This window comes from Columba livia, chromosome 3 (genome assembly GCF_036013475.1).
Source record: "Columba livia isolate bColLiv1 breed racing homer chromosome 3, bColLiv1.pat.W.v2, whole genome shotgun sequence".
NCBI classification, from domain to species: domain Eukaryota; kingdom Metazoa; phylum Chordata; class Aves; order Columbiformes; family Columbidae; genus Columba; species Columba livia.
The window spans coordinates 42,168,172-42,192,390 of NC_088604.1; the positions used below are offsets into that span (position 1 = coordinate 42,168,172).

Genomic DNA, 24,219 nt, shown 5'->3' on the forward strand with positions numbered 1-24,219 from the left:
GGGCAGGAGGCCACTGTAACAACTTTGCCCAAGCATAGCAACAATAGAAGGGGGTGGATAACTGTAACTATGCAAATTAAAAACAGGTTACGGGTTCAGGCATTTCACTTTGATGCAGTACTGCTCTTCACAGAAGTACTTCTCTGAAGATATTACCTAGGTCCCCATTTTCTGAAATCCGTTAGTAACAACATGGTTTCCATTGGGAAAAAATAAGTGGTTTGCTATATGAAAAGACAAATAACTTTTTCAAAATACTTACCTATCTTCCTGACAAATGTTGAGTATCTTAAGCTATTTGCACACAAAAAACCCCAAACAACCCAACCCAAATAGCATCCACTATCCCTGTGAAATGTCCCAGATGATTTAAAGAGACCTAGAACTTTAAAAGATGCAAAGAACCTGGATCAACATAATGAAACTACTGTTTGAAGCTACATTTTCCACAAGTCTAATAAAAACAGTTAGAAAGGACTGGAAGAACAAGCAGTTGCATTTTTTCACCTGTTTTGAATTAGGTGACTTAGGTATCTTGACACCAGTGGAGGCCACACCATGTCATCCCATCCAAACAGCTGCATCATTGATAGAACGGGCTGTGGCTGGAGTTCTGACAGGGCTTTGCTGGGTATATCCAAAGCTAAGAGAGTAAAACCTGATTTTAAAGAAATAAAAACATGGCACTGTGTTAATGGTCTCACAGTACACCCCTGTTCCACTAAAAAGTATTGAAAACTAGTTATTATTAATAACGTGCAGTCTGGGAGTACTGCAAGTCTCAATTAAAACTAGGCAACTATTCCAACAGATAGCATTTGTACATGTTAAGGTGTAGTCTCTGTCCCAAGGAGTTTGTAAGCCAACATGACACATTGAACGCAAAGGAGGGAAAATGGATCTAAACATGTACAATTTTAAATACATTAATGAAACCACAGATTATAAGCCCTGAATCATTACCACCTATGCAACAAACAACATGTCTTAAAAACTTGCTTTTTTGTCTTCTTGGCCTCCCCTTCTGACCTCCAGCCACGACTTTTTCCCTTGTACACCTAAGTGTTACTGTGCTTTACAGGGTTGAGTTTTATTTATTTGCTTAGTTGTTTTTGCACACTTCTCGCAGTAAAAATCTCTATCTAGAAATAATTCACTAGTAAAAGTTGATACTTTCTATTTTTAGAATAGACTTTCATGTATCCAGAGTTACTGTGTAAATAATGCACTATGGACAAGCTTATTCTTGAAAAAAAAAGGATCTTCATGTAACAGTTGCAGATCTAGAAACTAGGAAAGTATTTTGTGCGGTTTTTGTTAATGAAGTTTATAACCTTTTGGTGTTTCTGTTAGGTCTACTGTGGAATCTATATCTAACAGTACCAACATAAAAAAATATAGCACATTCTTTATGCTGCAAATGAAAAATGCATTTAAACTCAGGAAGAAAATGTAATTTGAAATGCTGAGCAGTTATTATGTTATAGGAAACGAGAGGCACCAAATGAGTCAGGAAAACTGACTTTGGAGGGCAATGAAATAAAGAGGCTCACTGGTTCCCAAATTCTCCAACCTAAATTAAATATAAATGTAATATTAACATATTAAAATAATTATTTCTAAAACTGCATGCATTGAGAGACTGACTTCGAATTAGATGGAAAAGGCTAGTTTTTAGACACAACAATGAAACTATTTTAATTAATGGTGTAGAGAGACTACCCTGAGCTATGATGGACTTCACATTTCCTTATGTGCCCCAGAATACAACAGGAGGTCACACAGAGTCCCGCTCTGCCTTCAGTGAGGAAGCAGCTTGTGCCTTCCTTCTTCCAGATGATCACATCGCTTCTGCAGCATCGGCCATAACACGGGTCGGGGAGAAATGGGAGAGGGAAGGGACAATGTGAGTCCCAGGCTGTTTGCCTGGCAGGGGGAGCAGGAGAGCTGGGACAGCTGCAGCCTCAGGGGCGAGGAGCAACGCCAGCGTGGGAAGAGGTCACCTTCCTCCGCAGCGCTGCGCAGCACGTCACTGTACAGCGGGTCACAAGTGCGCTCCCCTGCTCCTGAGCAGAGTTTATAATAGGTTGTTCTTCTTGCTATTTGACTGCGTTAATGTAAAATAAGGAGATGTGATGCTGTAGGACATGAATGAAAGTTCTGACATTAACAACCTCGCCCTTTGGTTTGTGCTGCTGTTGCCCACATAGGCTTCAACATCCTGAGCCCACGATCACTGCACACCACCGCCTTCATTAACACTCCCTACTAATTACTGCAGATGGCAAGTTTTTTAACTTTCCTATTACTGCCTTGGCACTTCTGAGCTTGAACTTCATCTAATTCACATCATTTTATATTTCATTTCTCTAAATTGTAGTTAACTGGATACAAGATTTCATTGTAACTACAGAATACAATGCTAGTTACTGATGTTAAAGATCAAACTGTGATTTCTTTCTATTCACTGCCATGCTGACTCATTGCACGTAGAGTTCATATACATATGGAATGTTTTACGTCAAGGTTAAAATCCTTTAGTGTAAAGCAAGATAAATAATTAAAATGATTTATGAAATAGCTTTATAACCACAACCATAAAAGTTCAGCAAAAAATAAGTAATGTCACCAACTTTTGAAAACTGTCTTCAAATGTAAAAATATTATTTAAGAAAAACTTATTTTACACCACAACCATAATGAATAGTTCAACACAAAATTATAAACTTCTACCAAAAAATGTAAATTCTGGATATATTCTGGCATTCTCATTTATATTGTATAACACTGGAACATTGATTATAATCTGTAAATAGTAGGGAAAAGGAAGTCAGGCTTTTATAGCTTCAAATCCCTTTGGTGTCCTCAATCTGTTTGTATTCTATCAAGTAATTCAACACTACAATATTTCTTCTTGTCAAAATATTTAGCATAGAATCTACTTTTCGCATTTATGCATACCTAAGTTAGTACACAGAAGTAGAACTATCCCGAATACAAAGTCCTTGTAAGCTTGTGACACGGAAAATAGCACCATAACCAGTAGTTGCAGGGAGGGTCAACGCTCACCTGCAGCTGTATCAGCAAGCTGTGGGGAAGGTGGCACCTGTGACATTCTCTGGCTCTTCAAATAGGGAAAGAAATTCCTCCAGAGAGCGCTGGCGACAGCAAGGTGGTGCTCTTTAGCCGCTAATGGGAGCTGAGCGTCTTGGGCCGTGTGCCCCAGTCGAAGTCCCTGGCCTAAGCGTCTGTGCACGCTCCTAGGGAGGAACAAAAACACTGTTTACACTCAATAAATGAAAAATTCTCATCTTTTAAAAATGCATTTACAACTACTTTAAACTGTAGAGCCTGAGAACTGAAGGATCATTTTGTGCAATTAAAACCTTTATGCAGAGACATTATGCATACCAGTTATTTGATGGATGAATGATGGCATATTAAGCACCATAAAGTTAATGTTAATTACTAATGTCAACCATTAATTATATGCTTTTTAATATGTCAGATCAAAATGAGAAATAGGCAGCTTTAAAATGAATATCTGCATTTTGCAACTGCCAGCATGACAATCAAGTCTGCTTACAATCCAAAGCCAGATGCTTTTTTAACGTTTTTGTCAGTAGGGCTTTTAGGATAGGGTTGTGTACAGCAAATAACGGCAAATGATTTTGATCAATTGTAAAGCTTCCTTCTGAAACCTATTTCTCATTTGTAAAACCTCACTAGGTACAAGTTTAGATAAAAGATTCATTTTATCCTGACGCGCTTCAGACAATGAGGTTTGACAGCAATGCCCACAGCTTTGTTAGTACAGTAAGGACAAAAGTTACCACTACACATAACTCCCGTCTCTTCCTGAGACAATGTGGCATGAATTCAATAATGCACTCAATTTTCTTTGATTCCTCTAGTACCATTCCTGCTACTTAATCTAATTTGGAAGTTGTGACTTTCTAGAGGTTTAATAGAGATATGTCTGCAGGGAATCAATGTTCCCAGAGAAATGGGGGGGGTGGAAGCATTAATAAATTTGTCTGGTAGAGCAGGATAGGAGGCATTACTGCACTGGGCTGATCAACTAAATAACACGCTTATTAAAAACAATCTGTAGGAACGCACTATCATTCCTGTTCCTATTTATCTTCTGGTCAACTCAATTGAGATTGTGCATTAAAGCACAGGCAGCATTATTACATTTGCTTTATTAAATTCCATAAACAGCACTGTAAAGTCAGAGTCAAGATATTTATAAGATAATGGCAAACAGCAGAGGCATTAAGACTTGCCTTATCATTAACATTTGTAGACCATAATATTTTTTTTCTTAATTGCCATTCTCACAATAGCAAGTGTTTCACAAAACTCTTCCCCTAGATCTTTATTCTGGTCTCACCCTAATTTGAAATAAACTAAAACATAAACAGAAAAAACTCCAGCCCCTAGTTTCCTTCTGGGAATGTGGGAAAATTATGAAAGAATTACACAACTCGCAGCACTCATTAGGACATCTGAAATGGAATAATCTTAAATAAAGAGTAGGCTGGCTGCAAGGCCTTCCCGTACTAGGGTTGATATTAGAAGCGCATCTCATTATATCAAATCAGTATCCAAAAATTCTGCCTAACACATAATTTAAAACATAAAACATACTGGCAGTCAAAGGTAACGATACCTTATGCCTGCCTGCAGGCATCCGTTAGTTTCAATAGGACAGACAGAGAATTGAGTACCAGCTACTTTTCAAATGGGTACATTTAACACACATGGGAGGGTACGTAATATTAGGAAGAATCAAGTATTTCTTTGAGAGATGGTGTGAGTCCAAACACAGGAAAAGAAGCCAGGAATTCTAAACCTGACATTTATTCCCACCGGGGCTTCACATAAATCATACAGCTTTTTGGTAGCCTGTTTCCCAGCCATGATATTTGGATAGTAAGACTGCTTACCCTTTCAGGATGCTGTGAAAACAATCAATGCTTAGAAAGCGAGGATTACATTCAGTATATCAGTTGGTATTCTTACTTACAAGGCATATTCTCCAAGTCAATATGATTGAAATAGATGCAAGATTAGCATTAAAAAGTCAAGCAGTTCTTATTTGGGATACCCCTTATTAAAAAACGACAAAGAAAAGGGTGCAGAAGTAGCAAGGGCTGGAGGACAAACAATGAAAAAGTAAAAAGCAGGGCGAAAGAATGAAGGTAAAAATATATTTTCACTCAATACAAAAACAAAAGAAAAAAGTTTAACAGTGAAACATAAAAAACTATTTTGGTTTACTGTGTTGAAAAAGGAAAGCACCATGCTTCACAGTGCATAGAATAAAACTTAGAGGAACAAATTCTGCTTTACTTACATGCAGACTACACTGTAAAACTGCACAAAGACCTTTTTCTCTCCTCTAAATTACCTCTCCAAAGAAGGGTGCCTTGCATCTCCTTTAGCCATCTATGCAAAGTAGAAGGGTGCACAGACTTCCAAAGTAAGGTAATATATCTCTGTGTCAGTGGAAGGGCAACACGTACAAATCAGTATTTATGTTTATTCATAGTAACCTACACAAATGCTTGCAATAAGGTAAATGCATAGAATCGATGGAGCATCAATATGTGCTGCAGCAGAAGTATCCAGCTACTTCTACCAACAAGCAATTTTTTTTTAATTCCATAAAACTATGGATAAATACAGTTTTATTTTTTATTCAGGCTTCCACATTTTTGTAACGCTAGATAAGCATACGATCAAACATCATTCCACTCCTGAAACTATATACATGTAGTCTTCCATCATTGTAAGAACCGTGGAACCACTGGTTGCCTCATTACAATGGTAATTACTTGGTGTGGTTTTTACTTGTTTTAAATTGTGAATTTCCTATTTCTGTAAAAAGGGGAGTGGTTTTTCATATTTTACTACCAGATCAAATAAACTGTGGGTTTGTAAATGAAGGGAATATTTGTGCTACCTGAATGAGGCTTGTCCTGGATGTATAGGTATAGCAGTAGCATGTGGGATTATTTTCTGTATCCTACACCTGGGTAAGGAATTGCAACCGTTTATCTGGATGCAGATACCGTAATCATGAACTATCCTTTTGCAAACATAAACCATGCTTTTGCAAACCTGGATTACTAAAATGGAGTGAAAATTTAGGTGAAGCTGGAGAGATGGAATCTAGACTTAATACAATGTCACTTAATTTGAACTACAAGGGTTCAGAACTCCCCAACACAAGAAAAGACCTCTCTCCTCCTACCTGCATCGAGATGGACATATACCACCACCCCCAGGGCCTCCCAGACTGAAAAAATAGAGACTGCTGTCTTCACAGATGCTAGTCCCAGTTCTTCTGTTCCCAGACCATTCCAGGACAGCCACAACATCCACAGAACTCAACTGTCCGGTATGGCAAAGATTAAGCTCAGGAAAGTCTTTGTCAAGGAAATAAATTACACTTTGATGTTGAAACAAATAAATAATTAAAACCCAACACTTGCAGGACCAACACCCTTGGATAAATCTAGGAAGACTGGGTAGAGGTGTATAAGTGGTTTAGGTTGGATATTGGGAACAATACCCAGAAAGGGTTGTCAGGCATTGGAACAGGCTGCCCAGGGCAGTGGTGGAGTCACCCAACCCTGGAGGGGTTTAAGAGACACGGAGATGAGGTTCTTAGGGACATGGGTGAGTGTCAGGGTTTTGTTAATGGTTGGACTCGATCTTGAGGGTCTCTTCTAACCAAAATGATTCTATGAGTCTATGATTCTAAGTGTTTCTAAAATGATAAATGGCTTTGATGCTTAGAATTTCAACTACTAACATCAGTTCTTTCAAGGAGGACTCAGGCAAAGTAAAACAAAACAGCATCATCACACTCAAATTCAAAGACAGGTAATAGGAACTTTGTGCTGTCTGTATATCAATGCAACTCGATTAATACTTGAATTTGCAGTTTTCCATTCCAAACGTTCTCCCTCTTTTTGCATTGCTAAGATTATCAATGCAGTTTCTCATTTTGATATTTTAGCAATAAATGCATCATGCCTTGGTCCTATTTTAATGTTGCTACAGAGGTGATAACAGCAACAGAAGTGACTGGGGGAAGTTGAGGCTTCTTCAGCTATAGGGCAGCTGTGAAGATTTCAGCATAAAGAACTGAAGAGATATGGAGATTGGCTGATGCGGGGAACCTCTTGGCCACAGTCTGGAGCACAAGTTGGCCGGGCTGCAGAGCTCTGTATTGGGTATCAGCATCTTCAGCAGGTGCACTGACACCATGCTCACAGGTATTTTCAGTGCTAGAACATTTAGTTTGTGGCCTCGAAGTGCCTAAGCTGGATGCTAAACAGCTAAGGCCTGTGAAAACAGCCTTAGTGTGTATGAGCGCACAAGTTTAGGTACGAAGGGAACTTCAATAGTTAAAACAGTCACCTACCGACTTTCAGATGCTTCCACATTCAGGCTGTTTCTGTCAAACATGCATGAAGGAAGGTGACTAAATTCTACCCAAGTCTGATTCAAATATCCAAGTCCTCTTTTAAATCTGTTTCTAAACTCACAATTTCTTTTTTATATCACTTCATTTAGCACCCAGTATTTTGAGACTGGTATGACTGCAGTAGTAACCGGACAGAAGTAGTAATCCTACCTCAAATCACAATTTCTCTACTTTTTTTCCATATCTGCAATATACAGGCAAAATATCTGTCCTGTTTTGGCTGGGATAGTGTTAATTTTCTTCCTAGTAGCTGGTATAGGGCTGTGTTTTAGATTTAGAGAATGCAATACAATATTATCAAGAATTAACATGCCTCCATCAGCTCAGTATTTATTGAATCATGTTTCAGTGTTCTTGCTCCAGTTTAATTTGCTTCAATAATCCACAACAGACTGCCTGTTTAAATGTTTACCGCAGAAAGGATGTTGGAATAATATGCCTGGTTATATATGTATGTGAGGATTACTGATTGGTGTGATGAGGTAGGGAGGGCTAACTAGGGAAGAGTGACACTTTTCACAACTGCAACATCCAGGATTTTTATCCAGTGCTTTAATTCATTAATTTATGTTTAATTTTTCTTATAGCACAGACTTGCACAAAATCATATATGTCAGTGTTACAACCTGCCTTCATCAGGCACAACAATGTGAAGCATATGCAAAGTGACATCTTGAATGTTGGATGAGATCCAAAGGGATAAAAGGATATAATAGTTAAAAAGCAAGGCACAAACAGGTCTCAGACTCCTGAATCATAATTCCCAGACTGCTCACTTCAGCAGATCACCCTCTTTTGACCAGGAAGTCCCCTAGGTGCCTGCAATTCAGCTACACAAATGCCTTGAGCTGAGCATCTAACCTACAACTCTGTCTACTGGTGCCCAGATATCATGACTAACCCACATAAAACCAGCAGGCTGTACAAGGTGTGGCAGTAGTTACCTTCATTTTAAAATCTGGAATACACTTTCTTCATATATAACAACAGCCTTAAGGTAGAGGGCATCTGGGTCTAGTTTTGACAGACTGGTTTTGCGATCGGGCTCTGCTCTTGGATTGAGAGTTTTATATTAAGTCAATCACTGGGTAAAAAATGCAAAATCCCAGAACAAGGAATAAGACCCATAAAATGCTTTCCCCTCAGTATTATGTCTTAACCACTAGGTAACAGATATTTCATCAGACTGTTGTTTGTTATTTAAAAAACAAAGCCCCCCCCAAACTAACATGTTTAAGTATGTATCTTCAGTAGTGGGACTCCACAATGCTTTCAAGCACACAGATTTCTGTTCTTCATGAGATTGAATCAGACATCTCTGGACTAACCAGACACAGTGGATGCAATCCTTCATATTTTCTGTAGGCTAGCCATAGACAATGTTGCACAGAGGAAGCAAGAGTGGTATATTTTACAAGATACACATGCTGTACCTGCCAAACGAGTTGCTGCTCATCAGGACCTGTTACTGTAAGGCCATCAGACCGCTGTGTCTCAGAAGACTCCTACACCATCTGAGTGCAGGAGTCTTCCAAGTCTGGTGTCTTCCTAGCTCATCTGAACAGAGCTGTCAGGCCCACAGATGCCTGCAGTGCTCAGGAATAAAAGGTCCAAAGAGGCCTAAATCACCGTAATACACTAGGAGAGAAGAGACTTTTTTTTGTGTGTGTGTGTGTGTGTGTGTGTGTGTGTGTGTGTGTGTGTGTGTGTATAGAAATATACAGAGATAATTTAAGTACTAGGGCATCTAGCTTAGGCTGTAAGAGACACACACAGACATTAGAGCAGCATCTCAATTACGACAGCTTCTCTGTAAGACCTTAGCTAATCATCACTAAAAGATACCCCACCTTCCTTCACCCAAAAATCCTAATCATACTGTTTTCTGTTTTTATCCACATGCACAGCAGGAAAACATCGCCCCTAAACATCCTAAAACATATTTTGCATTATGTTCCCTTAATTGAAAAATGCCTATTAACAAAATAGAAAAGGCTACAGATCCTTTCAATTTACCACACATCAATTGCTGCTTGAGTAGAAGCAGATCACATACGCTTTCCTATTGAAGATACAGTAGGTTTAAACGGAGCCATTCCAATTCTTTCATTGATGGTATAAATCTTCAAATCTCAGTGGAAGAGCCTAGTATATTCCTATTGTTAGAGGATCATTGATAGAACAGACTCAACAGTTAAGAAGCTTCTAATGTGACAATTTATACAAGCAGAGTAATTAAAGTATATTAGAAACCCAGATAATCTCCCCCAATCAAACCAAGGAAGGGCAGCCCATGGGCATTCAAATCACACATTGCAATTCAGCTCAGGGTCACCTTCCCTAGTTAAATAATATCAACAGAAAATACCTTAAACTAAATGACCCTTACTCCTTACTATTCAGGAAATAACATAAAGCTCTTTGATGATACAAATATTTTTAAGAATAGTTAATGATTTTAAACAACTACTTTTTTCCTTTTCGTGATTTGGAGACTAAAGTGAGGTTCAATTTCTTGGACATTATTAGGGATATTCACTAAAATATACAAAAGAGTGGGGAAAATGTGAGATCCTTTTAAATATTACAATAGAAATGCAGCAGCAGCAATATTTTCTCACGTTATCAGACTGTGCATTGTACATACGATGCAAGTTGTCAGTAATTAATAACTATAGTATCAACAGCTAAGGAATGTAGCTCTTGAGATTTTAATATTCTCACAAGGTATTATATTTTTTACTATTTCTGTTAGCATCTTCTACAAGTCTATCAACTGCACAATTAAAAGCATTTGATTACATTTTGACATAAAAAGTAAATAAAAACCAGCACTCTTTATAAAGCTTTCCAGGTTTAAAGTTATATTTAAAAAAAATAACCACCAGACAAAAAGCCCAAAACATAACCATTGCAACTGACCCCATAAGTAAAAATGGAAAACAAGAGCTATTCAAATTTTAAGTCAATGTCACTAATTATTATTTTTTTAAAAAAACAACAGATACTGTAATAGACAGTCTGGCAGTTACTTCAATAGAGAAATTCAATTCAAGAAATGAACACAGTGTAGAAAAATAGTGAACTGAAAGTCTCAGGTTTTAAGAATCTTCTTTTCCACAGCAATAGGGAAAGAATAATATATTATGTTGAAATATACAACCAGCAAAGCTACCTCTCATTGCTTGATCAATATCACAATCAAAGAATCATTAAAATTAGTAAAAGCAACCATAACCTAACCTATTTCAGAGTCTTCAAATGAAGCATTCAAAGTAAGAGATGTTAGTTTGTCAAGCTGCAGCATCTCTGAACACAGTCATCCCTTGAAACGTTAAATATATTCATTTGTTTGGATACTATCTTCTGGACTTTTAGAAGAAAGTACCACATAGGAGTGACAAAGAACACTCAATATCCAGGTGTAATTCACATACAATCCTTTAGGTGTTTTCTACTGGAGAGCAAAAGTTGCACAAAGGCCAAGGCAGTAGTAGAGTGAGTGCTCCCACCCTTTACTGGAGAGCAGCAGAAGTTCCCAGGACACCACCACCAGACTCAGTAGAGACAAGAGGATAAAGAGGTCCATTTTAAAACAGGAGTTGCAGGAAGAAACATGCAAATCCTTCAAATAGAAAAGTAGACAGACAGCAACTGCAGAAAAGTTTAACTCAGAAAGAAGAAAACCAGAAATGGAGTGACCTGCAAGCACAGCCAGCTCTCCATCCTCATATCACTTCTTTCATCTCATTCTTCATGCAGCGACCTTCCCCCCGTGCACTACATGGCAGAAGAGAGACCAGGAACTTGTTATGAATAGCCTGTCCTGTCCTTCTGACTCTCCCAGGTGACTGTGCATGCAGTGAGACTTGCAATGATGATCCAAGCCAAAGAGATGCCATAATCGTGACAAGCAAGTGAAAGCTGTCATATAAACACTTGCAACTATCTTCCACCAGTTGCTTGGTGAAGGTCTTAAGTATAAGGAGAAATGGGCCAGCCATCTATCCAAAACACTTATTAAATTACAAGAAACAGCAAGTATTTGGAAAAAAAGCAGCATAAAATAAAATAATGGACAAAAAACAAAAAAAAAAAAAGGAAATGGAGCTTGAACTTCTTTGCTGGCTGTATTCCCTTTACCTTGAAGAGAGACAAAGTGTCACCAAAATTGTGATTCTACGATGTTCAATACTGAAGAAGGGGCACTACGTTTTCATGATTTTCTATGCATTTAACTTCACATTTTAGAGGAAAGCTGTTCATTAATATGTTTGCATTCATCACAGATAAAACACGTTGACACATTGCTGCTTCAATTTACTGTTATGTAGGTAATACTGTTTTTTATTTTACATGTGAAATACTAGGCAGTGTTTTTCTTAATTACTCCAAAACGTTATTGTGGGTTTCTTTTAGAACACTAATATTTTCCCAAAACATCCACTCTTTTGTAAGCAATCAAACAGCATAACAGCCCCTTAATTATCTACTATTGTTTTGCCCATTTTTGAATGATTAGAGTTGGGTATATACTCAGGTTAAGAAATGTCCAAGGCAACATTCTGCAGGACCACACTAATAATAAAAGTTATCTGCACATCAAAGAACTCATCTCCTGATATCAAAGAGATCACCTCATTTTCACTGGGATGGAAAGTGTTAATGCTGTGATAAAAGGTTTTCAACTGCAGTTGAATCATGTGAAGATTATCAATACAGCAGCAATGTACAAAGGGGCTTCAGCAAGGTTACCAAGTTTAATATAATCCTCTCTATAGCTAAGCACAGTAATAGAGAACCCTGTGTTCACCGTGACAGCATGTTGTGTGTGTGCTCAGTAATACTCTTAAAATATACCGGGAGAACAAGAAATCCCCAACATCTTTATTATGCTCAAAGACAAAGATATTAACAGGAACAGACATACAACGCTAAAACACCAAGGTAGAGAAGAGCCAAACATTCAGGGCTGCAGAATATTAGCACCTTCTCCTTAACCCTTCTCAAAGGGTTTAACTAATCACAAAAAGACAAGTTGTTATGACCATAATTTAAATGCAAGCAACAAAGCTCCAGCCTGCTTTAGGTAGGTCTGCTGGGAGGGAATATTACATCTGCTTCAGCCACCCAGGCAAATTCATGCCAGAGAGCTGTTGTCTTCTCCTGACCACATTTAACTCGGATACGGTTGCAAAAGCAGTAAAGACAACATAACCTGCGCTAATTCAGTGCAACCAGTTCACATTTCAGCTTGTGGAACAGTCATGAGAAAAAAAAAAAAAGAGAACTAATTTGAGCCCAACTGCAATTTTCCTTTATTACCGTCACTGGTATTCAGTCAACTTCACTTCTCCTCTGTATTACACAGGCATATGCTAAGATCAGTTTTCTTCATCTCCTTACCACAAAATATGGACTGGAACACACACACACGCAGAGTGACTCTGCTATCCCAGGACAGTCAGCCCAGGTCCTCATTTCAGCAGGAGGGCTCAGGTGGTCACAGATCCCAGCTGAGCACCCTGGGCTGGATTCTGCACTGGTCAAGGCACTGGGAATTATCTTGTTGCTTTGAACAGGTAAGTCAGAGCGCGGTTCTTTCCGGCAACAGCACAGAAAAAGCAAACAGTTAAAAAGACATTTAATTTGCCTGATCAGGCTTTCGGCATAGATCAGATTGAGAATTTTTTTAAAACTCTGTTAGAGCAAATAGAGAAAAATAGAGGAAAAAGATGGACAGAACGCATTTGAAATGGATACTATCCTAAGCTGCTTTTTCCCCTTTTTTAGTTCACATACATGCAAAAAACCCACCTAAACCAAACTTAATGTTTCTAAATCACTATTATTTCACAGAACTTAAACTAGCTCCATTTATATTCTTTAAAGCCTTATAATGAATAGCAATCTTTCTAACATTCTGACATTACAATTACTTTTGATCAAAGACAAACCTCCCCAACAAATTCCTGTACCACATGCAAAGCTTCAGACCAGTGAACGTGCCTCAGCCCCTTGTGCGCTGTTTCACAAGGGTCTCTCAGAGCTGCCAGTGGGCTGTGAGCCTCACGTGATGAGAGTTTAAAACAAAGCCACAAAACACACTTTCCCACCATTGATGTGGGACAGGAAGGGCTTGCAGGAGTCACTGGAGGCTCTGTGATCAGTCCTGACCATGAGATACTTCACCCTTCGGTTTTTAGGGTTTTGCTAATTTCTGTTGTTTTAAAGAAACATTACATTGTAAACACATTATTTTTTTTTCTTTTTTTTTTTTAAATGGAGAAATCATGATTACATTTCTATAGCTTTATAGGGATTTTTTTTTAAAAAAATATGCTTTGTGGGTTTTTGTTGTTGTTTTTTCAATTAAGAGCTAGAGTCATAGAAAAATCTAAATTGGAAGGGGCCTCTAGAGGTCGTCCGGTCCAAGCCCTGCTCAAAGCAATGCCAGTCTTGAATAACCCCAAGGAGGAAAATTTTACAAAATGACCAAAACTTCTTCAGTGTTTGACTATTCTGTCAAAATTTTATCCTTATAGCTAATAAAAAATTCTTTCATCATAATTTCAGTCCATTGCTTCCTACCACTGTACACCTCTGTGAAGGGTCTGCTCCCATCTTATCTATAACTCCATGTTAGATTATTGCACAAAACAACAAAATGCCTTCCCCTCCCACCTCCTATCCAAGTCTGTTTTTTCTAAGGATGAACAAACTCAGATTTCTCTGCCTCCCCTCACAGGGCATGTTCTCCAGATCCTGTATGATATCAGTGGTCCTCTGCTGAACTTAAATCACTTTTTCAATGTTTTTCTTGTAGTGGAAACCCACTATGCTGCTTACTTATACAACATAATTTACTTGAAACACATTCTTCTAGAGCACCAGGAGGGCAATGAAGTGTAGCTGTCTATAGCTAAACAATGACCCAGACTCTGATGCAACAAATTTTCTGAATTTTTACAAGCTAAGCCTTTTTTACCAATTCCTTACTGTCTTTTGTTTGCAAAATAATTCCGTGAGAAATGATAACTATGCAGTGTGACTGGAATGCCAATCAACCGGTTCTGAAAGGCCAGTACCGAAACCTGGTTTTAAGTGTAATAATTTCCAAAATCCTTCCTTGAGCTCTTCCATGGGACTCCAATATCAGTATAACACCAGCTGATAGAGTATTACAGTGATGGGACAAGTTCATATCTTCTGTAAGCTATTGTTTACTTTTTTAAAAAAGTAATTTTTCACACAGTAAAGATATCTAAAAAAATAAAAAAGCTTAACAGGTTGACCTAAACAGATGACTTTTTACAATACATAGCCCAGTAACTTAACAGATTCCTCACATTGGGGAACAGACACCCACATACTGTACTAAAGTGGATCTCTGTTTAACTTCACCGTGTTTCACACAAACAGATCAGAAGCATACCCATCACTTTGGAAAAGCTTACAATTAGAGAGATGTGATGTAAATTTATGGGCATGTAAAGATCATTAAAATTCTTCTTAGCCACTCTGTGGGGAAAACAAAAATAATTCAAAATTTGGCAAATTTCTTGAAACAAATTCACTGAGGTCAACTTCACCACATCTCTCACATGTGCTTGTTTACCTAGCACAGACTTCGAAAAGCAGTTTCTGTCATTGAACTTGTTCTCACACAGACTCAAGTACCAAGAAGACAAACTGGCAGAATAGCCTTCCGGGCTGCAGAAATTCTAATGTTGAGTTGGTGTCATCTCAGCTGAAATTTCCTGATCTAAACAAGAAATGTGAAATGGACTCTGAGAATAACAACCTAAAGTATGGAGGGCAGGTAAAGGAACGGTATCAAAATACAAACCCCAAACACTGAAAACAAACTGTTAGTACTACTACCCACAGTTCTCCTCAGACATTCAGAATAGAATTTCCAGTAACGCACCTGTCCTGCTATTACATGTGTAACACTTGGCTATTATCATGCCATTCTTATTTTTCAGGTGGGAAGCCTGAGAAAATGCTTCCAAGTTTTCTACGTTTCTCTTAATTTAAAAGAAGACTGTAACAAAGAGAGGAACTGCCGTTCAAATATATTTTTTTCGTTTTTAAAATGAAACTCTCTTACTCCTCTAGATGCCTTTGCAGAAAATAAAAAAACTAAATGCATATGGATACTCTCTAGCAACCTGCTGGGAGTCATATACTATAAGTGGCTTAGGAAAAATCTCTCTCCAAGAGAGAAAGAGATTTTAGAAGGCAGGTAAACTTGTACACAAGATAATGAAGTAACTTGATTCCAAATTCCAAAACAAAGTATTTTATTTCCTTCCTGAAAAATCAATTTTGTTCTTTATGGAGTATCCACTGTGTTAAAGGATGCTGTTCGTGTAATACATCTTTTCAGTGGAGGAGATTACTTTAGGTACAGAACATCCCCTGCTAACACTGTTCCCAACATTTGGTAATACAGACAGTAGAGCTAATTTTCTGTCATCCAGGAAGAACAGTAGGCTTGCGAAACTTATATCATCATCCCTTCTGAAACACAGTAAAAATCACTGTTAGAACTGATAGTTTATTAGATCAAAGCTGCCATCAACAATGTCAATTCTGCCTGGTCGTGTTAACAGGAAAATGTTTTACGAGTTCTACCACCGGGCATCCATTTAACTTCCAGCACCAGCTATGCTGTAAAACCGAGCACATAATTTATTTGGTGACCTGTGTGTGTGGGAAGCATTATCCAAGCAAAACTTCTCACAGTCTGACAAAGTGCTTTGATTTGCACTGTTCAGATGATTGAACAAAGAGACTTTAAGCAATCACCAACAATAGCTTTTATCTCCAAATGTGCTAAAAGTGTAATACTACACAAGAGCGACCTATTGCTTTAAGGCCAGGTTTGATAAAATACAAGTGAAAGGGTAAATACGACATTTTAAACTTGCACACATCTTGTCCATTAGGCTTAAGTATTACTAAAGCTCACATTTATCTTAACCATGATTTTTAGCAATTTTCCCGCACAACACTCATAATGCCTCCATGGTACCCACAGTAACCCTTTTGCTTACATATAGCTTAAAATACACATTTGTTCCAATTAAGAGAAAAGAAAATAACCATTCATAATTCCTCAATTTACTGCCATCTTTTCAGATAGTATTCAACAGTCTTCAAAACAGTTTCTAGTTTAAGTCTTTCACATGCAGCTGATGACAGATGGGTATGTCACCACATTGTCTTCTCTGCATCACAGCAGAACTGATTTAATTACTCTCAATGATATGCATAGTATACAAAATACAGGTATCTAATCAATTCCCATGTAATTCCAACAACGCAGCTTTAATAACTTACTGGCTACTACTCTGCAAGGCTTCCTAGAGTTGAATCTATTCTTTCCCTATACTATAAAGAACATCTGATTTATAATAATCTGACACACGCCGCAATGTCTTCCAAAATAGAGTCACCTCAGACAGGAAACACGGTCAATAAAATATTATTATATCTAATCTTCCATTGTATTTCATATCAAGACAGAATGGGATGTTGTTTTAAAACTTGTAGCACATAATTTTTTTAAAAACATTCTGCTTCTATGGGCCTATTTGATACTTTAAAAAATTCCTTAAAATGTAGTCCGTATGCTGTGTGCCAATTTATATATTTATTGGGGGGGGGGGGAGGTGAGGGGGCAGAAGTGGGGAGCAAATGCTAAAGGCATTTTCTGATATTTTTACATAAAGTCCACCACAGCATGAGCCTTGGGACACCCACCAGCTCCTGCTACAGTCTGCCTACATTCGGCATGTCACGTCCTTGCTACACAGCATCACCTACCACAGGCAGATGACACAATGTTAATAATGTCAGAAATAACCGTGTAAAGTTCTCTGTGCAGCTGCTGAAAGAATTCAGAGACCTCGCAAGACACACCGAGTTAAATGTTTCAGCTGTTTTTCCGATTTTGCTCTTCAAAACCTTAAACTAGAAAATCCCTAGAGTGAAAAGTCAGAGAAAGGCTGCCATCCCTTCTAGGGTTAAAAGATGCTTTTGTAAGATTTTTAGGTCAGATTAACCTTTTGCTCACAATAGGGGCTGTTTATTGGTTTTATTTTTTTACTGCCTTTAACACAGGTAAAAAAATCAATATGAAGCGAGACAAAGGGCTCTGGAGGCCCTGGCTACACCAGCTTTTGGTTTGGCTCATGCACAATCCTACAACATGCTGAGGCTGGGAAGGATTAGCCTGCTTGTGTTGAGTAAACCGATGATACTCAATAAACAGTTTCTGTTGTAAACCCCTTAGGACGTGCAAAGCCACACTAGTTGGCATTAGACCAGATAAGCTGCCGAACCAGCTGTAATCTCATTTAGACCTGAGCTGATCCTCCTGTCCTTTCATTCCGCAGGATCAAAGCAAACCACTGAGGAGGCAGCTGTATTATAGCAGCAGCGCTTGCTGGATGCGGCAAACATTTCATAAATTCCTCTCCTTGAAGCAAGCCTGCACATAATCTACCCAGAGCCAGTTCAATCAATGGATTTCTGCATTCATTAGTCTTATTATTACAGGATAACTGTTTTCTCCACATGGTGTGGTAGTTGTTGCAAGCCAACTTTGCAAAACAGCTCTTATTGCTGACCATTTCTTTCCGGTAATGTGACTTTGCATTTTTGCTGTGCCACATGAAAATGATTTAAGCCACTTCAATGCAGTATTTTTTTTAAAGACTGGAAATAAAACCAATTCACGAATATTCAAGTAGGAACCACTGAAATATAGTAAATTATTCCAAGCGTAATTACTGGCTACCTGTGCGCATTGCTTCCATGCATCAGTAATAATGACCAATGTTTTTTGAGCTCAATGACAGCAAATGATAATACCTGAAGCAGAGATTTTATCACTGTAGTAGCATAAATACAGACTAAAGTTCCAGATGTGAGAGGAATCATTCCAAGAAAAAGATTTCTATTCGCCTTTTACTCTTGGTGTTCTCCGGAATTAAAAAGAAGAAATATTTTCATTGTTAAGGAAATTAATAGCACAACTTAAAAAGCGGAAAACCACAAATGCAACAGGTCATTTTGAACGAAGCAAAAATGATATCCAAGGCACTGGCTCAAATAAGACTTGAGGGTACAGCTTTTGATTTCTGTACAACATTCGGAGTTTCCACTGTGCAATTACAGCTAAAACATTTTATAATGTAACCTTAAGAGCTTTAGAAGAACAAAAAGCATAATTCAGAGAAAGTGTCAAATGCTCCATTTCCCATCAGTGAACTTTGCAATAACACATATTCACAGATAAAGTAAAATTCGATTTGTAACTTACATTGGAATAGAAAAATACGATTAAAATATTTTTTAGTCCTTTGATTAGCTAATTGTATTAATTGTTAATGTAAAGACCTAAGTTCTCTGGTGCAGTTGCTTTTAAAAAAAGGGATGGAAGAACAATTCTGCAGTTTAGCAGTGATTTTTGGGTCACATACAAGTAACATTAGTGGTTCTTGGATCACTCCTTGAAGAACAAACTAGTCCAAGTTTGGCCAGATGAATAAGGGAAGCCAGGTTACCCTTATAATTAAGATAAAAATAGCAATGTTTGTGAGTTGCTGTTATTTGCAGCCAGTATAAACAGACAATACATTCATGCACACAACCAAAAAAAATGAGAGAACTGCTCTGAGTTTACAGAGCACAAGAGAAATATCTGCGTCATCTTTGCACATACATTTTAATCTACACTACACACATCTACTGGATCTCTGTATCTGGCTGTTAATATTTTTAATAATGGTAGGAAAAAAACCTGTCCCTGTAATAAAAAGCTTCAATGAAGTACAATAAAATCAGATATTCAACACATGCAAATGATTTTTATTAGATTAGAGATGAGTTTAGTATGAAACTTTTGTTAAACACTAAAGCACAGATGTGCATGTCGTAGGCAGCTGGCAAAGATGAACACAAGGTGTTTGCACCTATGGTCTACAGATGTGTAGAAAACCCCAGCACACATCTCTTCCTCAATCACTTAGAAACCATCTGATGTGTTAGTTAATGATTCCCCTCTCTCCACTTCATTCTTCAGACATAAAGGGGTCCCATTTAACATAATCACTTAATAACAGCAAAGTGATGGGTATCAGAACCCTAATTCTTGTAATATTTGCAAAATCCAGCTCTTTGTAATAATAATAACACCATGATAGCAAACTGTAAAACTGTGTAATTATACTTTAATTGTATTGTGAGGCATGCATTAATCACAAAGTTTAAGTACCAAGGATGGAATTATAATAATTCTGTAAAACAAATTTAAGCTAGCTAAGTAGGTCAGAACCACTAGCATGCAACAGGAGACCTCTGGGAATTTATCAGTTAATGGCTATTTATGTGCAAATGAGTGCCCTCCAACCCTCCCAAATCCTGTGTAGCTGAAGGGTATTTCTGTTAACCAGGAGCATGCTTAACTGCTGAGGCATAAATTAAACCATTTATTGGAATGATTTTAATTCTTCTCTCCCCCCACCCACTCTTACTACTCCCTCCACCCTCACCAGCAGCACAATTTACAGTATTAATTTACATGGAGATAGGATTGCTGTAGAGTTTTCAGAAATTACTCTGTTTCAAGGAAGAGGAAGAAAAAAGTGGGGGTGGAGGGGAAAGAGCAAGATAAAAACTTTCGCAACAGTATACTTAATCTTCAAACCTTCCAGAGGGCAGGTTGAGTTATTAGAAATTCCAGAGGTTTAGTATCACAGACGTGCAGTGGAAACCCTTTCATAATGAACTCTAATGAAGGGAAATTCTGTTTTATGTCCTCACGTTCTAAACTTGAAGACAATGAAGCTCAAGGAGGAGTGCATTAACTGTATCTCCTGTCACAATGCTCAGACTGTACACATATCAAAGGTCTTCTTTCGAGAAAGAAAACAAAGATTTCTTGGCTGCAGGAAAAAACACCTTCAATTTTGCAGTTTGACTTGGAAAAAAACTAGTTATTTTTGATGTCTTAGGAAAACAGATACCTATACAAAATACCCCAGAATCAAGAGGTATTGAATTTTCACTATGATGTAAAATGGGGATGATTTACAGACAATATAAAAGATTTCTCACCACTTATAATCATAGCAGTAATTCAGGACAGCAATGTAATGCAAGCATAACCTCAAGATTCACTTTTAGGCTTATATTTTCATATGTTTGAGGTTTCTTTTTTCTAAGCACATGCACAAATTTTCTTGCAAAGCCTAGGGTGCCAAAATAATAAAACAGTAAAAGTTTGATTATGCCAACATCAATTAACCATAACTCCCTGTTACCCTAAACAGGGTCACATCTCCCCAATGTCTAATAATTACATTGTAAAATCCCTTGATTGCCTGAATATCTTCAATTTCCATACGACATTTAGATAATCATGGCTGTGCTATAGTTAATTATTATTTAACAGGTGATCACAGTGCTTTACTTTCTGATATCTTCGCACTTAAACCAAAACTCCACATAACTTTAACACACTGAATGTGTACACACATAACATTTCCTCCCCAAATCAAGCTGTTGTACAACACCCCTGAATAAATAGGTGTGGTGTGAATCACTGGAATTCCCTGGGAGGAAACCTTCAGCAGCTTTAAAGTATTTTAGGTAGGTAGGTAGGTGGAACACTTACTGAAGTATTTTCAAATGCACACCACCAATAGCTAATCAATATATTCCTGTCCAGGAAAACAAAGAATGCCATTGAAAATATTTGCTTTAATCCTCACAGTTGACTTTTTGCAAGGAAAGCAAGACTGCAGAAAGCAGTAAGCAAAAACTCATCGTCCTGGCAAGCACACACGTACTTGCCCGCTCCTCCCTTCTCCTGGCCCTCAACAAAAGCCGAGGCACGTCCCCGCTGCAGCGGCCGCCCCGCCGCGCTCACAATGGCTGTCGAGGCTGCGCGTCCCTGCTCTGCCGTACAGAGAACCAGAAGGTTTCCGCTTAACGTGCATTTGCAAGCACGCACATTAAATCAGAGACTTCATACCATTCTTTCATAGCAGCCAGAAGCCAATAAACGAACCCAACTATTTGTCAAAGTTCACACATATTTTCAGAAAGAACTAGCACATCTGTGTTACCGGAGCCTGTGACGAGCCTGGGGTTACCTCGCCATTCCCCACAGCGAGGGGCTGCAGCCTTGATTATGTCTGTACCTTCCAGCCATTGGCAGGGTCTCAGCATTGCCCTAAGGCTTTAATTAACCCCAATTAGGGATAAACAGGGCCTTCTCATTGTGAAAAAAGGGAGAGAACACATGGTACCTTCAGTGTGTCAGAGAACTAAGTAAAACACAAGCTGCTTTTACTTTTCTCTACTTGTTCCTCCCAGTAACACCGTCAGGAAGGGACTCCCAGAGGAACATAAGGTGATGCACGATGTACCTGTTGCAAAGTATGCTCTACTCTGTACATTTTGTTTGCAGGAAGGATAGCGTGGCCTACTGTTTTGGGCTCATTTTTCACATTGGGCACCTTTTCACTGTCTCTGGTTCAGTACCACTGAAAAGAAAGCTGGAACATTTAGACATTGGCAGTTAATGGCACCTGGACTTGCTCCAAGCCAAATAAAATGTGACAATACACATTAATATGCCCTATATCAATTAGCTTTCTTTAGCAAAGGTCTAAAAAAGCACTTTCAAAGTAGTCTTCTAGACAGATTTCAAGACTTGAACACAAAACCACCGAAAACCCAGCATCCTCTTCAGCAGAGCCACTGTACTGCACACACAGCATGAGCCACCCTCACACTCCCACCCAAAACTAGTAGGATACCAAATCACTAAACAGGTTCAACTTTTTCTGCCCCCAGTAGAAAGATGAAACCAAAAGAGTGCAGATACTACAAATCAAAATGAATAACAGGTTTCCAAAGTTAAATTTTATGGCAGATTATAGTTTCAGGTATGGTGTCTTTACCTCTGATTTCACCAAGTTTTTGTTCTGTAAGGAAAAGCACAGAATACTGTTTAGGAAGCATCAGTGCTAATCAATCACCAGCTGTATTGAGCGCTCCTTAATATCAAATCACAGAAATATAAGTGAAGGGCTGGGTAGCATCTCAAGAGTCATTTAGGGAGTTCATCTCAGCAGTCTGGTAAGCTTACAAAGACAACCCTCTGGCAAGTGTTTGTTTAAGGCATTGTTTAAAAAGTAAAAACTGAAATCTGATTCCACAACTCTCTCTTGCAGCCTGACAGTTGTCAACATTTGCAGTCTACTTTAAATAATCACACTAAACTTCTGCCTCAAATTAAGCCAATTCCTTCTTCTCGGGTGTGGAGAACAGCAGACAACTTGTCTTCTTTGCAACATCCTTTTACACACTGGGTAACTTCTAGCATGTCTCCCCTCAACCTTGCCTAGCTAAAATCAGTTCCATCAAACTTCTACAAACATCCTGCTCCCATCATTCACTCCTGTGACTCTCTACAATTTTCAGATGACATGTCCAGAACTGCATATAGAACTACAGCTAGAGACAGAATAAGCAGTTTCTCTCACCTGCAGAAGTTTTATTAACACATCCCAAAATGATATTTAGTTTTATTTTTTTCTTAAGCAGATGCATATTAAGTCCTGCATCCTAATACCACACAAGCTACATCCATGACAGAAAGTCACTGTTAAAAGTTAGCCAATACACAGATTTCAATCAAATTTTCTTCCAGCCACGATGGTCTTACAAATCCGTGCAAATTAACACACATGTAAACAGAGGTGAAAAATGTAAGTACCACCCCCACCTCCAATCCCTTTTTAAGATACAAGAGAATCCATTTGAACCGCCATTCACAAACAACTTTGTTTTTCCTCTCTATGCCAGGCAGAAATTGGCCTGGTGCAGGGACAAAACACTGGGCCATGCAGCCACCTGTGCTGAGCAAGGGCAGTGAGCAAGGGCAGTGAGCAAGGGCCGTGAGCAAGGGCCGTGAGCAAGGGCCGTGAGCAAGGGCCGTGAGCAAGGGCCGTGAGCAAGGGCCGTGAGCAAGGGCCGTGAGCAAGGGCTAGGACAGACAGACAGGGAACAGCTGTGGCAGCCACCTCACTCTAACCAACCCCAGATGTGGAGATCCCCTTTGTTTCTCTCACCTCATGGTACATACAGCCTCCCCATAGTTTGACAGTATGGCTGCCATGCCAAGCATTCCATGTGTTGTATTAGCATTTCTCCTTCCTAATCTCAGTACTTGGCCTTCACTATTTCCTCTTGCTGACAACATTTTTTTCCAGAATACCCAAGTAATTTTAAATTCTGCTTTCCATTTGAACATAGAAAAATATCCCGTAACTTTTGTCCACAAATCAGATAAACTCTGTAATACATTTTCATCTACTACAAGTAGTTGTGCTAAATAGTTCCTCATTTTCAGTGATCTGAAGTGATAACATTAAATGCTGATAACACTAAGATAATACAAGTGACACTGAAGCCTCACACTAATTACATTCTTTATGAAATTTTTCTGTCATTCCTGTAGACTCACATCATTTTACCGAAAAACTATTTATACCTGTAAGGCTGCTATTTTCTTTTCTCTTTTTTGTTTCAATGCCCAGAAACAAGTAAACTGGAAGTTGTTTTATGCCCCAGAAGAAATTTCATCATGAGCAAAAGCATCTCAGGGGAAGAAGAATCAAATGGTATAT

The 24,219-nt window shown here is 38.4% G+C and overlaps 1 protein-coding gene across 2 annotated transcripts in view; it reads right to left on the reverse strand.

Annotated features, from left to right (window-relative positions):
- MMS22L (MMS22 like, DNA repair protein) overlaps nt 1-24,219 on the reverse strand; it is a 95,722-nt gene that overhangs the window by 22,048 nt on the left and 49,455 nt on the right. For both annotated transcript variants that reach the window (XM_065056556.1, XM_065056557.1), the window contains exons 15-16: nt 3,070-3,260; nt 508-658 (exon numbers count right to left, since the gene is read on the reverse strand). In XM_065056556.1, the coding sequence (XP_064912628.1) occupies nt 508-658; nt 3,070-3,260 (342 nt within the window). The remainder of the gene's footprint in view (nt 1-507; nt 659-3,069; nt 3,261-24,219) is intronic.